The sequence below is a fragment of the Pseudophryne corroboree genome, chromosome 2, assembly GCF_028390025.1.
Source record: "Pseudophryne corroboree isolate aPseCor3 chromosome 2, aPseCor3.hap2, whole genome shotgun sequence".
Lineage (NCBI taxonomy): Eukaryota > Metazoa > Chordata > Amphibia > Anura > Myobatrachidae > Pseudophryne > Pseudophryne corroboree.
The window spans coordinates 224,159,346-224,172,875 of NC_086445.1; the positions used below are offsets into that span (position 1 = coordinate 224,159,346).

Here is a 13,530-nt window from a genome sequence, read left to right on the forward strand (position 1 = left end):
ACAAGTCTTCTTCCAGAAATTCCATTCCAGATGGCCAGGAAAACTTACGAAGTGTCCTGGGGCCACTCCTAAAAGGGGGGGTACTGTCACGATCCGAGTACTGAGACACTATCTCCCTTCTGGTTGTACGCCCTCCGCGGCCTTCCACGTGTCTCAGCATGCACTTGTTGTTTGGCGTCTCCTGTCCTCTGCGGCCGGAGCCGCCATTACTACTATGTTTCTACATTGTGTTCCAAACCAGGTTTTCCATCTTACTTCCAGCATGGGCGCAGCCATGTTGGATGCAATCACATGTTCCAGCTCCTCCAATCTACTGGCTCTGAAATCTGCATAATTGCCCAGCCAATGCCTGCATAGCTGCAGGTATAAGTATCCTGTGTCTGGGCCAGATAGATGTCAGTGCTTCATTTGTCTCCAGTGGTTCCTGTGTGCAGTCTTCTACAGATTCTCCAGTGAACTCTCCTGCATTCAAGCCTGACTCCTCTGTGTTACACTCTGTGGTGTAACACGACACCTCTGTGATTAACCCTCTACAAAATTACCTTACTCACCTGTGTCTGTATTCCGGCTTTCCAGCAGCCACTCTTCAACAACTACAGTTTTCCAGCGTACCCTAGCTTCATTTACAGTTTTCCAGCGAACCCTAGCTTCATTTACAGTTTTCCAGCGAACCCTAGCTTCATTTACAGTTTACAGAACTTTTCTCTACATTCCAGGTTACTGGTATTAACCAGTTGCACACCTAAATTTCCACTTGTGACTTTCTATTGTTTTTGCACGTTTTATGACTTTTCATTTAATAAAATCACTGAAAGATATTTCCAGTTGTCGTGGTCACGCCTTCGGGCGTCCTTGCTACAGTCTTTACGCATGTCTAGGAGTCCCATCGCTCCTCCAACCTTCAGGTACACGTCAACCCCTACAACTGAAGCTCCCAGTCACGGTCTCCAGCCCTCAGTTGTGACAGTCTGGACCCCTTGATAAATAATATATATAGTAAATACTGCTAGTGCATGCATGATAATGTACCAGATTTATAACAGTAATGCACTGTAGAAAATACACCACAGTCCTGTGCAGTATCATGTAACATATTCATAATGTATAATTGAGACGGTGGGGCCCATCGGTGGTTTCCCCTGTACCCCTATGGGCCAGTCCGAGCCTGCCTACATGAGAGATGAGACAGGATTGAGATCAAATGTCGTCGCTATGCTCTAACAACAACTACTACTAATTAGCTAAATACATAAATAAATAAATAGCATGACTAATTAATGATCACTCACACACACATCTATATATATATATATATATATACAAATGTGTGTATGTATGTTCCAGCATAACTCTGGAATGCCTGGTGCAATTTACACCAAACTTGGTACACATATGACTTATAATCTGGACACAAATACTGTGGGGGTAAGACACCCCTAGCACCCCCTGGGGGCGGGAAGGGGATGATATGTATAAAACCATAGTTTTCAGGGTTGCTGAGATAAATAGTGACACTCCCGATGCCTTTTCAGTCCAAGCTCAGCCCCCATCAGTATGGGGGAGTGAGAAGGGGGAAAAATAAAATGTCCAATATGTTCGACATTAGTGTCAAATTCATAGTTTTCGAGGTCGCTAAGCTGATTGGTGACAATCTCGATGACATGTAAACCCAAGTTTAGTCGAATAGAACGGATAGAACTCTAAATACCCGGGCAATGATGGGTAAGGAACGTTTGTTTGTTTGTTTGGTTGTTTGTACGAGATAAAGGTGAGCATTTAAAAAATAAAAATCTGATGGGAATGTGGAATCATTTCAGCACTATAAAGACTGTAACAAAATATGCAAGAAAGAAATAAGAGCGGCTAAAGTAGAAACAGAAAAACTAGTAGCTAAGGAAAGCAAATCAAATCCCCAAAAATTCTTTAAATACATTAATAGCAAGAGATTAAAGAAGGAGAGTATAGGCCCTGTAAAAGACAAGTTGTGAGTCTTAATCAAAAATGATAATGACATAGCGGACATACTTAATGAATTTTTTTCAACAGTATTTACTAGAGAGGACCCAATTCAGGGACTGACACACAATCTCAATAATGAGAATATCCCACTGATAGGTGCTTATTTAAGTGAGGAGGTAGTCTGTGACCGATTAAAACATTTAAAGATTAATAAATCACCAGGGCCCGATGGAATTCACCCAAGGGTTCTAATGGAGCTTCACTCTGAACTGGCAAAACCGCTATTTTTGATCTTTAAGGATTCAGTTATATCAGGTATGGTTCCCAAAGACTGGCGTATAGCAGAAGTAGTGCCTATATTCAAAAAGGGAAATAAAGCGGAACCGGGTAACTATAGACCAGTAAGTCTTACATCTATAGTGGGGAAAGTACTGGAAGGTATTCTAAAGGATAGTATTCAGAAGTTCCTTGAAGCCAATAAAATCATTAAAAGGAATCAACATGGATTTGTGAAGGACAGATCCTGTCAAACCAACTTACTTGGTTTTTACGAAACAGTAAGTGCAAACCTTGATCAGGGTAAAGACGTGGATGTAATCTTTTTAGATTTTGCCAAAGCTTTCGACACAGTACCACACATGCGACTTATCTATAAGATACAAGAATTAGGGCTAGGAGGCACTATATGCACTTGGGTCAAGAATTGGTTAGATAACAAAGAGCAGCGTGTTGTGGTTAATGGATCTTTCTCAAATTGGACTGAAGTGTTAAGTGGTGTGCCACAAGGCTCGGTATTAGGACCGCTATTGTTCAACATTTTCATTATAGACCTAACAGAAGATCTTGAGAGCATGGTGTCAATTTTTGCAGATGATACCAAATTGTGTAAGGCTATAAATACAGAGGAGGATGCAGAGTCTCTTCAGAACGACTTAGTTAAATTAGAAGCATGGGCAGCCAAATGGAGAATGCGCTTCAACACAGACAAGTGTAAGGTAATGCACTGTGGTAGCAAGAACAAAAATAACACCTACAAACTGAATGGGGTAACATTAGGGGATACTGTACTGGAAAAAGACTTAAGGGTTCTCATAGATAGCAAACTAAGCAGCAGTTCCCAAAGTAGGATGGCAGCAGAAAAGGCTAATAAGATACTAGCATGCATAAAAAGGGGAATTGATGCAAGGGACGAGGGTGTTATACTCCCGTTATATAAATCATTAGTGAGGCCACACCTTGAATACTGTGTACAGTTCTGGGCACCATACTACAAAAAGGATATCCTGGAGCTAGAAAAGGTTCAGAGGAGGGCGACCAAACTAATTAAGGGCATGGAGACGATGGAATACAAGGAAAGGCTTGAATGACTAGGAATGTTTACATTGGAAAAGCAGAGACTAAGAGGGGATATGATCAACATCTACAAATCTATAAGGGGACAATACACAGAGCTTGCGCGGGACCTGTTTTTGGTAAGATCAATACATATGACTCGTGGACATTCGCTCAGGTTAGAGGAGAGGAGATTCCACACAATACGTCGTAAAGGCTTTTTCACGGTAAGGACGATACGTGTTTGGAATTCCCTGCCTGAGGGAGTTGTAACGGCGGAATCTGTCAACACCTTTAAGAATGGGTTAGATAAATTCCTAATGGATAAGGATATCCAGGGTTATGGTGCATAGTCATGCATTATAGTTACTACAAAAAGGGATAAAATGCAACGGCTGACAGCAGCATCAGTCAGAAATTTTAGTCAAATCATCATGCATAGGAGACTCAAATAGGTTGAACTCGATGGACAATTGTCTTTTTTCAACCTCAGATACTATGTTACTATAAACTCAGGAACTGCTGAACGCATTTTTAAAATTATGTTCCTTAGACGGTCCGTTAACATATAGGCTATGTATCTTCATGCAAATTTTTTTAGGGGTTGGGTAGTGAACTTAAACTTGAAGATTGGCGCAATGAAAATAGTCTAATTGCGTCAATATTTCCAGAGTAGAGGGTATAGCACCCCCCCCCCCACCCCCCAACACAGCATCACTGCCCCAAAAATACTCACTGCTGTCCATTGGGGATGCGGCCGCAATGTGTGTGGCTGTGCAGCTGCAATGTGGCTGCTGCGCCTGCGCAGTTTGCCGATATTGGAAAACTGCACTGCGATCCTAATTAGCGGCAGGGTCTGTATTACCCTCTCTGTCTGTATCCCGTCAGCGGCATCCAGCCCGGCAGAATGCCGGCAGCACGGAAAGCGGTGCGATTCCCCTTGCGGGCTCGCTGTGCTCGCCACTCTGTGGGTTCGGTGGCGAGCTGTTCTATTTTCTATTCCCATTGCATGGGTGTCATGGACACCAATGAGTGGAAATAGCCCCTGTGCGCCGGTATTCCGGCTGGCAGCATTGTCGGGTGGCGGGATTCCAGCATCGGCACCCTGACCGCCGGGATCCCGACAGCCGGCAAATTGAATGGATCCCGAGCAGCAGGCATGATTACAATCACCTGTGTGAGCTTGGTAAAAGAAGCAGCAGAGATGCTGGGAAACTATTCCTGATGCTGAAGTAGTCAGCCAGGCAATAGGAGGGGTGTTTGGGGACTACGTTAGGAACCATTGGCTCTTTGTATAAACTAAGAAGACTGTACCCTGTTGTGCTGTGACTTTTGTTGCTGTTTGAAGCTGCCTGTAAAACCTGACCTTTGAACCTGCATGAAACTGTGTAACTTGCCTGTGGTGAAAAATAAAGTGAGTTGGACTTTACTGTTTATGTGGTTCTGTCACACTAGTTATGCCCTTGGACCTGCTCATTGTAATGTGGTATAACATTAATTGGAGGGCATTATATTGTTACATAATATGAACTTGGGGAAACTGTAATGTGGCACAATATGAAGTGGAGGCACTATAGTGGGGCATAATATGAACTGGGGGCACTGTAATGTGGCACAATATGAAGTGGAGGCGTTATAGTGTGGTATAACATGAACTGGTGGCACTGTATGTGATAATGTGAAATGTAGAGATGAGCGGGTTCGGTTTCTTTGAATCCGAACCCGCACGAACTTCACTTTTTTTTCCACGGGTCCGAGCGACTCGGATCTTCCCGCCTTGCTCGGTTAACCCGAGCGCGCCCGAACGTCATCATGACGCTGTCGGATTCTCGCGAGGCTCGGATTCTATCGCGAGACTCGGATTCTATATAAGGAGCCGCGCGTCGCCGCCATTTTCACTCGTGCATTGAGATTGATAGGGAGAGGACGTGTCTGGCGTCCTCTCCATTAGAATAGAGATAGATAGATTAGATAGAGAGAGATTGTGCAGAGTCGCAGACAGAGTTAGTTTACCACAGTCAGTGACCAGTGCAGTTGCTAGTTAACTTTTATTTAATATAATATATCCGTTCACTTCTCTCTGCTATATCCGTTCTCTGCCTGAAAAAAAAAACGATACACAGCACAGTCAGTCACACAGTGTGACTCAGTCTGTGTGCACTCAGCTCAGCCCAGTGTGCTGCACAGTCATCAATGTATAAATTAAAAGCTTATAATTAATTGTGGGGGAGACTGGGGAGCACTGCAGGTTGTTAGCAGGAGCCAGGAGTACAATTATATTAATTAACAGTGCACACTTTTGCTGCAGGAGTGGTGACCAGTGCCTGACCACCAGTATAGTATTGTTGTATACTACTAATATCTCTTTAAATATCAACCAGTCTATATTAGCAGCAGACACAGTACAGTGCGGTAGTTCACGGCTGTGGCTACCTCTGTGTCGGCACACGGCAGGCAGTCCGTCCGACCAGAATTGTATTATTTATTATTATATACCTACCACCTAACCGTGGTTTTTTTTTCATTCTTTATACCGTCATAGTGTCATCCTAATTGTTACGAGTATACTACTATCTCTTTATCAACCAGTGTACAGTGCGGTAGTTCACGGCTGTGGCTACCTCTGTGTCGGCACACGGCAGGCAGTCCGTCCGACCAGAATTGTATTATTTATTATTATATACCTACCACCTAACCGTGGTTTTTTTTTCATTCTTTATACCGTCATAGTGTCATCCTAATTGTTACGAGTATACTACTATCTCTTTATCAACCAGTGTACAGTGCGGTAGTTCACGGCTGTGGCTACCTCTGTGTCGGCACACGGCAGGCAGTCCGTCCGACCAGAATTGTATTATTTATTATTATATACCTACCACCTAACCGTGGTTTTTTTTTCATTCTTTATACCGTCATAGTGTCATCCTAATTGTTACGAGTATACTACTATCTCTTTATCAACCAGTGTACAGTGCGGTAGTTCACGGCTGTGGCTACCTCTGTGTCGGCACACGGCAGGCAGTCCGTCCGACCAGAATTGTATTATTTATTATTATATACCTACCACCTAACCGTGGTTTTTTTTTCATTCTTTATACCGTCATAGTGTCATCCTAATTGTTACGAGTATACTACTATCTCTTTATCAACCAGTGTACAGTGCGGTAGTTCACGGCTGTGGCTACCTCTGTGTCGGCACACGGCAGGCAGTCCGTCCGACCAGAATTGTATTATTTATTATTATATACCTACCACCTAACCGTGGTTTTTTTTTCATTCTTTATACCGTCATAGTGTCATCCTAATTGTTACAAGTATACTACTATCTCTTTATCAACCAGTGTACAGTGCGGTAGTTCACGGCTGTGGCTACCTCTGTGTCGGCAGTCGGCAGGCAGTCCGTCCATCCATAATTGTATTATTATTATAATATATACCACCTAACCGTGGTTTTTTTTTTCATTCTTTATACCGTCATAGTGTCATACTAGTTGTTACGAGTATACTACTATCTCTTTATCAACCAGTGTACAGTGCGGTAGTTCACGGCTGTGGCTACCTCTGTGTCGGCAGTCGGCAGGCAGTCCGTCCATCCATAATTGTATTATTATTATAATATATACCACCTAACTGTGGTTTTTTTTGCATTCTTTATACCGTCGTCATAGTGTCATACTAGTTGTTACGAGTATACTACTATCTCTTTATCAACCAGTGTACAGTGCGGTAGTTCACGGCTGTGGCTACCTCTGTGTCGGCAGTCGGCAGGCAGTCCGTCCATCCATAATTGTATTATTATTATAATATATACCACCTAACCGTGTTTTTTTTTTCATTCTTTATACCGTCGTCATAGTGTCATACTAGTTGTTACGAGTATACTACTATCTCTTTATCAACCAGTGTACAGTGCGGTAGTTCACGGCTGTGGCTACCTCTGTGTCGGCAGTCGGCAGGCAGTCCGTCCATCCATAATTGTATTATTATTATAATATATACCACCTAACCGTGGTTTTTTTATACCACCTAACCGTGGCAGTCCGTCCATAATTGTATACTAGTATCCAATCCATCCATCTCCATTGTTTACCTGAGGTGCCTTTTAGTTCTGCCTATAAAATATGGAGAACAAAAAAGTTGAGGTTCCAAAATTAGGGAAAGATCAAGATCCACTTCCACCTCGTGCTGAAGCTGCTGCCACTAGTCATGGCCGAGACGATGAAATGCCAGCAACGTCGTCTGCCAAGGCCGATGCCCAATGTCATAGTACAGAGCATGTCAAATCCAAAACACCAAATATCAGAAAAAAAAGGACTCCAAAACCTAAAATAAAATTGTCGGAGGAGAAGCGTAAACTTGCCAATATGCCATTTACCACACGGAGTGGCAAGGAACGGCTGAGGCCCTGGCCTATGTTCATGGCTAGTGGTTCAGCTTCACATGAGGATGGAAGCACTCAGCCTCTCGCTAGAAAACTGAAAAGACTCAAGCTGGCAAAAGCACCGCAAAGAACTGTGCGTTCTTTGAAATCCCAAATCCACAAGGAGAGTCCAATTGTGTCGTTTGCGATGCCTGACCTTCCCAACACTGGACGTGAAGAGCATGCGCCTTCCACTATTTGCATGCCCCCTGCAAGTGCTGGAAGGAGCACCCGCAGTCCAGTTCCTGATAGTCAGATTGAAGATGTCAGTGTTGAAGTACACCAGGATGAGGAGGATATGGGTGTTGCTGGCGCTGGGGAGGAAATTGACCAGGAGGATTCTGATGGTGAGGTGGTTTGTTTAAGTCAGGCACCCGGGGAGACACCTGTTGTCCGTGGGAGGAATATGGCCGTTGACATGCCAGGTGAAAATACCAAAAAAATCAGCTCTTCGGTGTGGAGGTATTTCACCAGAAATGCGGACAACAGGTGTCAAGCCGTGTGTTCCCTTTGTCAAGCTGTAATAAGTAGGGGTAAGGACGTTAACCACCTCGGAACATCCTCCCTTATACGTCACCTGCAGCGCATTCATAATAAGTCAGTGACAAGTTCAAAAACTTTGGATGACAGCGGAAGCAGTCCACTGACCAGTAAATCCCTTCCTCTTGTAACCAAGCTCACGCAAACCACCCCACCAACTCCCTCAGTGTCAATTTCCTCCTTCCCCAGGAATGCCAATAGTCCTGCAGGCCATGTCACTGGCAAGTCTGACGAGTCCTCTCCTGCCTGGGATTCCTCCGATGCATCCTTGCGTGTAACGCCTACTGCTGCTGGCGCTGCTGTTGTTGCCGCTGGGAGTCGATGGTCATCCCAGAGGGGAAGTCGTAAGCCCACTTGTACTACTTCCAGTAAGCAATTGACTGTTCAACAGTCCTTTGCGAGGAAGATGAAATATCACAGCAGTCATCCTACTGCAAAGCGGATAACTGAGTCCTTGACAACTATGTTGGTGTTAGACGTGCGTCCGGTATCCGCCGTTAGTTCACAGGGAACTAGACAATTTATTGAGGCAGTGTGCCCCCGTTACCAAATACCATCTAGGTTCCACTTCTCTAGGCAGGCGATACCGAGAATGTACACGGACGTCAGAAAAAGACTCACCAGTCTCCTAAAAAATGCAGTTGTACCCAATGTCCACTTAACCACGGACATGTGGACAAGTGGAGCAGGGCAGGGTCAGGACTATATGACTGTGACAGCCCACTGGGTAGATGTATGGACTCCCGCCGCAAGAACAGCAGCGGCGGCACCAGTAGCAGCATCTCGCAAACGCCAACTCTTTCCTAGGCAGGCTACGCTTTGTATCACCGCTTTCTAGAATACGCACACAGCTGAAAACCTCTTACGGCAACTGAGGAAGATCATCGCGGAATGGCTTACCCCAATTGGACTCTCCTGTGGATTTGTGGCATCGGACAACGCCAGCAATATTGTGTGTGCATTAAATATGGGCAAATTCCAGCACGTCCCATGTTTTGCACATACCTTGAATTTGGTGGTGCAGAATTTTTTAAAAAACGACAGGGGCGTGCAAGAGATGCTGTCTGTGGCCAGAAAAATTGCGGGACACTTTCGGCGTACAGGCACCACGTACAGAAGACTGGAGCACCACCAAAAACTACTGAACCTGCCCTGCCATCATCTGAAGCAAGAAGTGGTAACGAGGTGGAATTCAACCCTCTATATGCTTCAGAGGTTGGAGGAGCAGCAAAAGGCCATTCAAGCCTATACAATTGAGCACGATATAGGAGATGGAATGCACCTGTCTCAAGTGCAGTGGAGAATGATTTCAACGTTGTGCAAGGTTCTGATGCCCTTTGAACTTGCCACACGTGAAGTCAGTTCAGACACTGCCAGCCTGAGTCAGGTCATTCCCCTCATCAGGCTTTTGCAGAAGAAGCTGGAGGCATTGAAGAAGGAGCTAACACGGAGCGATTCCGCTAGGCATGTGGGACTTGTGGATGCAGCCCTTAATTCGCTTAACAAGGATTCACGGGTGGTCAATCTGTTGAAATCAGAGCACTACATTTTGGCCACCGTGCTCGATCCTAGATTTAAAGCCTACCTTGGATCTCTCTTTCCGGCAGACACAGGTCTGCTGGGGTTGAAAGACCTGCTGGTGACAAAATTGTCAAGTCAAGCGGAACGCGACCTGTCAACATCTCCTCCTTCACATTCTCCCGCAACTGGGGGTGCGAGGAAAAGGCTCAGAATTCCGAGCCCACCCGCTGGCGGTGATGCAGGGCAGTCTGGAGCGACTGCTGATGCTGACATCTGGTCCGGACTGAAGGACCTGACAACGATTACGGACATGTCGTCTACTGTCACTGCATATGATTCTCTCAACATTGATAGAATGGTGGAGGATTATATGAGTGACCGCATCCAAGTAGGCACGTCACACAGTCCGTACTTATACTGGCAGGAAAAAGAGGCAATTTGGAGGCCCTTGCACAAACTGGCTTTATTCTACCTAAGTTGCCCTCCCACAAGTGTGTACTCCGAAAGAGTGTTTAGTGCCGCCGCTCACCTTGTCAGCAATCGGCGTACGAGGTTACATCCAGAAAATGTGGAGAAGATGATGTTCATTAAAATGAATTATAATCAATTCCTCCGCGGAGACATTGACCAGCAGCAATTGCCTCCACAAAGTACACAGGGAGCTGAGATGGTGGATTCCAGTGGGGACGAATTGATAATCTGTGAGGAGGGGGATGTACATGGTGATATATCGGAGGGTGAAGATGAGGTGGACATCTTGCCTCTGTAGAGCCAGTTTGTGCAAGGAGAGATTAATTGCTTCTTTTTTGGGGGGGGTCCAAACCAACCCGTCATATCAGTCACAGTCGTGTGGCAGACCCTGTCACTGAAATGATGGGTTGGTTAAAGTGTGCATGTCCTGTTTTGTTTATACAACATAAGGGTGGGTGGGAGGGCCCAAGGATAATTCCATCTTGCACCTCTTTTTTCTTTTCTTTTTCTTTGCATCATGTGCTGATTGGGGAGGGTTTTTTGGAAGGGACATCCTGCGTGACACTGCAGTGCCACTCCTAGATGGGCCCGGTGTTTGTGTCGGCCACTAGGGTCGCTAATCTTACTCACACAGCTACCTCATTGCGCCTCTTTTTTTCTTTGCGTCATGTGCTGTTTGGGGAGGGTTTTTTGGAAGGGACATCCTGCGTGACACTGCAGTGCCACTCCTAGATGTGCCCGGTGTTTGTGTCGGCCACTAGGGTCGCTAATCTTACTCACACAGTCAGCTACCTCATTGCGCCTCTTTTTTTCTTTGCGTCATGTGCTGTTTGGGGAGGGTTTTTTGGAAGGGCCATCCTGCGTGACACTGCAGTGCCACTCCTAGATGGGCCCGGTGTTTGTGTCGGCCACTAGGGTCGCTTATCTTACTCACACAGCGACCTCGGTGCAAATTTTAGGACTAAAAATAATATTGTGAGGTGTGATGTGTTCAGAATAGGCTGAAAATGAGTGTAAATTATGTTTTTTGAGGTTAATAATACTTTGGGATCAAAATTACCCCCAAATTCTATGATTTAAGCTGTTTTTTAGGGTTTTTTTAAAAAAACACCCGAATCCAAAACACACCCGAATCCGACAAAAAAAATTCGGTGAGGTTTTGCCAAAACGCGGTCGAACCCAAAACACGGCCGCGGAACCGAACCCAAAACCAAAACACAAAACCCGAAAAATTTCCGGCGCTCATCTCTAGTGAAATGGGGGTACTTTTTGGCATAATGTGTACCAGGAGCCCTACACCGTGACATAAGGTGAACTAGGGCACTACTATAGGGTCTAACATTAACTAGGACACTACTGTAGTTCGGAAAATGAAGCAGGGCACTGTGATGGGGCATAAAAATTAAACTGCTGGTGAGAGGTGTCTCTAGAAGCATTAGGACAGGGACCCCTTCAAAATGTTGCTCTCGGGACCACAAAGTTCTGGCTATGCCCCTGGTTATATATAGCCTATATATAACATGTATCAGAATCTCATATAATGCAGTGAACATTTGTCATGAACATTTGTCAGACGCAGCTGCCTCTATTGACGGTTGGTCGCCCGCCTGCGTCTTTATGCAAATACCGGTACAAAATCCTTCCCTGCTGTACATCCATGTCATTGGTGGAACCATGTAAACTTGCACCAGCGCTGAGGCAAGTGCAGCTACACCATGGGCTGGGGGGCAGACTCAAGCAAGCGGCCCAGTTTTTCTCAGGGAATCTGTAGTCATGTGACCCTGGAACACCTATATTGCAATGGCCCGGGGGGAAGGTGGCACCCGCCCCCCTGCCCAGCCATCCCCTGAGCTACATTGTATACTCCGTCCATGTATGGCTTCCTGTGTGAGCATTTGAATACACAAATACTTTCAACAGCACACCCACGCCACGACACTCCCAGAACACGCCCATAAGATGGACCATCTGCATGTGCACAATAAGCCACCTCCCTGCCACCGCCCAGAAGCACTCACTACATTTGTAACACATTTGTGAGACCATGCGTCAGCTGTGCGCCTCAATCGCAACTCCGTCTCTGTGGGCAGACTACTTGGATGCATGCACAGTGCGACATAAACACATGCACTCCGCTGAGTCCAATATCAGCAGTGCGTCCGACTCAGTATCAGCACCTAAGTGTTCTATACTATACAGAATTAGCATATAATTCTATAATATTAATAACACCATTTGGATACTTCATTGGGGCATTCTCAAAAAGCAAACTCACATACCTATTTCAGCAAAGCTAATGATTTCATGGTTTTGATCAATACCCAAGTTTTCATCCTCTTCACCATTCTGTGTTGGCAGCTGTACTGAGTGGTCCTCATCTAGTGTGATATTCAGTCGCAGCAAAGCCAGTGCCAGGCTCTCTCTGGGCACTGTGTGTGAGATATTTGGACGCTGTTGTAAGTGAAGTTTGCTGAGAATATTCTGCTTGGCTACTTCCAAGGCTATTTCTTTCTCAACCTGAGCTTGCACAGGTTGGCTGAAAGCTCTGCATGATGAACAGGATAATTCTGCCAGTGAAATCTGCATGAGAACCAGTAGAAGAGGCAAAACGATTTGGACTGTCATGATGTTATCTGTAGAGAAGGAAAAAAGTCATGGGAAGCACAACACATGACCCCAAATATAAAACCTAAATTCATCTAAATAGCTCAATACACTGATTCCTTCACAAAATATAACTAATGTGCCATAAAATTAAAATGAAGTCCCAAATTATTTGAGCTGTGATTAGAAATCCCTATATCTCATATATGTCATTTTAAGATTTAAAACATAGCAAACAAAAAAAAAAACAGTTTAGTTATTGATAATTTAAGAGTAAAAAGTGAATAATTGCAAAAACCTTCCAAGTATTCCACTCTGAGTTCTGGAGACCCGGAGCTGATGGCTGCTGTACTCTGGTCTGTGCTCTGATAATGGTGTTCTTTGACATTGGGAGATATCCAAATCCAAAAGTACAAAGTTTTCAACTATTTTAACTTTGTTTTCTTTCTACCACATAAAAATAAACAGTAGCCACAGGAACAGCAAATACACACTACTGTGACCTTGGCTGTCTGACTGGAACATAACCTTTTGCATACTTTCCACTGTTCTGTCATTTACAATCAATGTAATGCTTTAGGGGGTCATTCCGAGATGATCGTAGCTGTGCTAAGTTTAGCACAGCTACGATCGTTAACTCAGACATGCGGGGGGACGCCCCGCATGTCAGTGCCATCCCCCCC

At 44.9% G+C, this 13,530-nt stretch overlaps 1 protein-coding gene across 20 annotated transcripts in view; it reads right to left on the bottom strand.

Moving 5' to 3' along the window:
• LOC135010635 (thrombospondin-4-like) overlaps nt 1-13,234 on the bottom strand; it is a 509,209-nt gene extending 495,975 nt beyond the window's left edge. For all 20 annotated transcript variants that reach the window (XM_063952413.1, XM_063952406.1, XM_063952410.1 and 17 more), the window contains exons 1-2: nt 13,146-13,234; nt 12,523-12,876 (exon numbers count right to left, since the gene is read on the bottom strand). In XM_063952413.1, the coding sequence (XP_063808483.1) occupies nt 12,523-12,868 (346 nt within the window). In that variant the 5' untranslated portion in view covers nt 12,869-12,876; nt 13,146-13,234. The remainder of the gene's footprint in view (nt 1-12,522; nt 12,877-13,145) is intronic.
• Nucleotides 13,235-13,530: the final 296 nt, after the last annotated feature.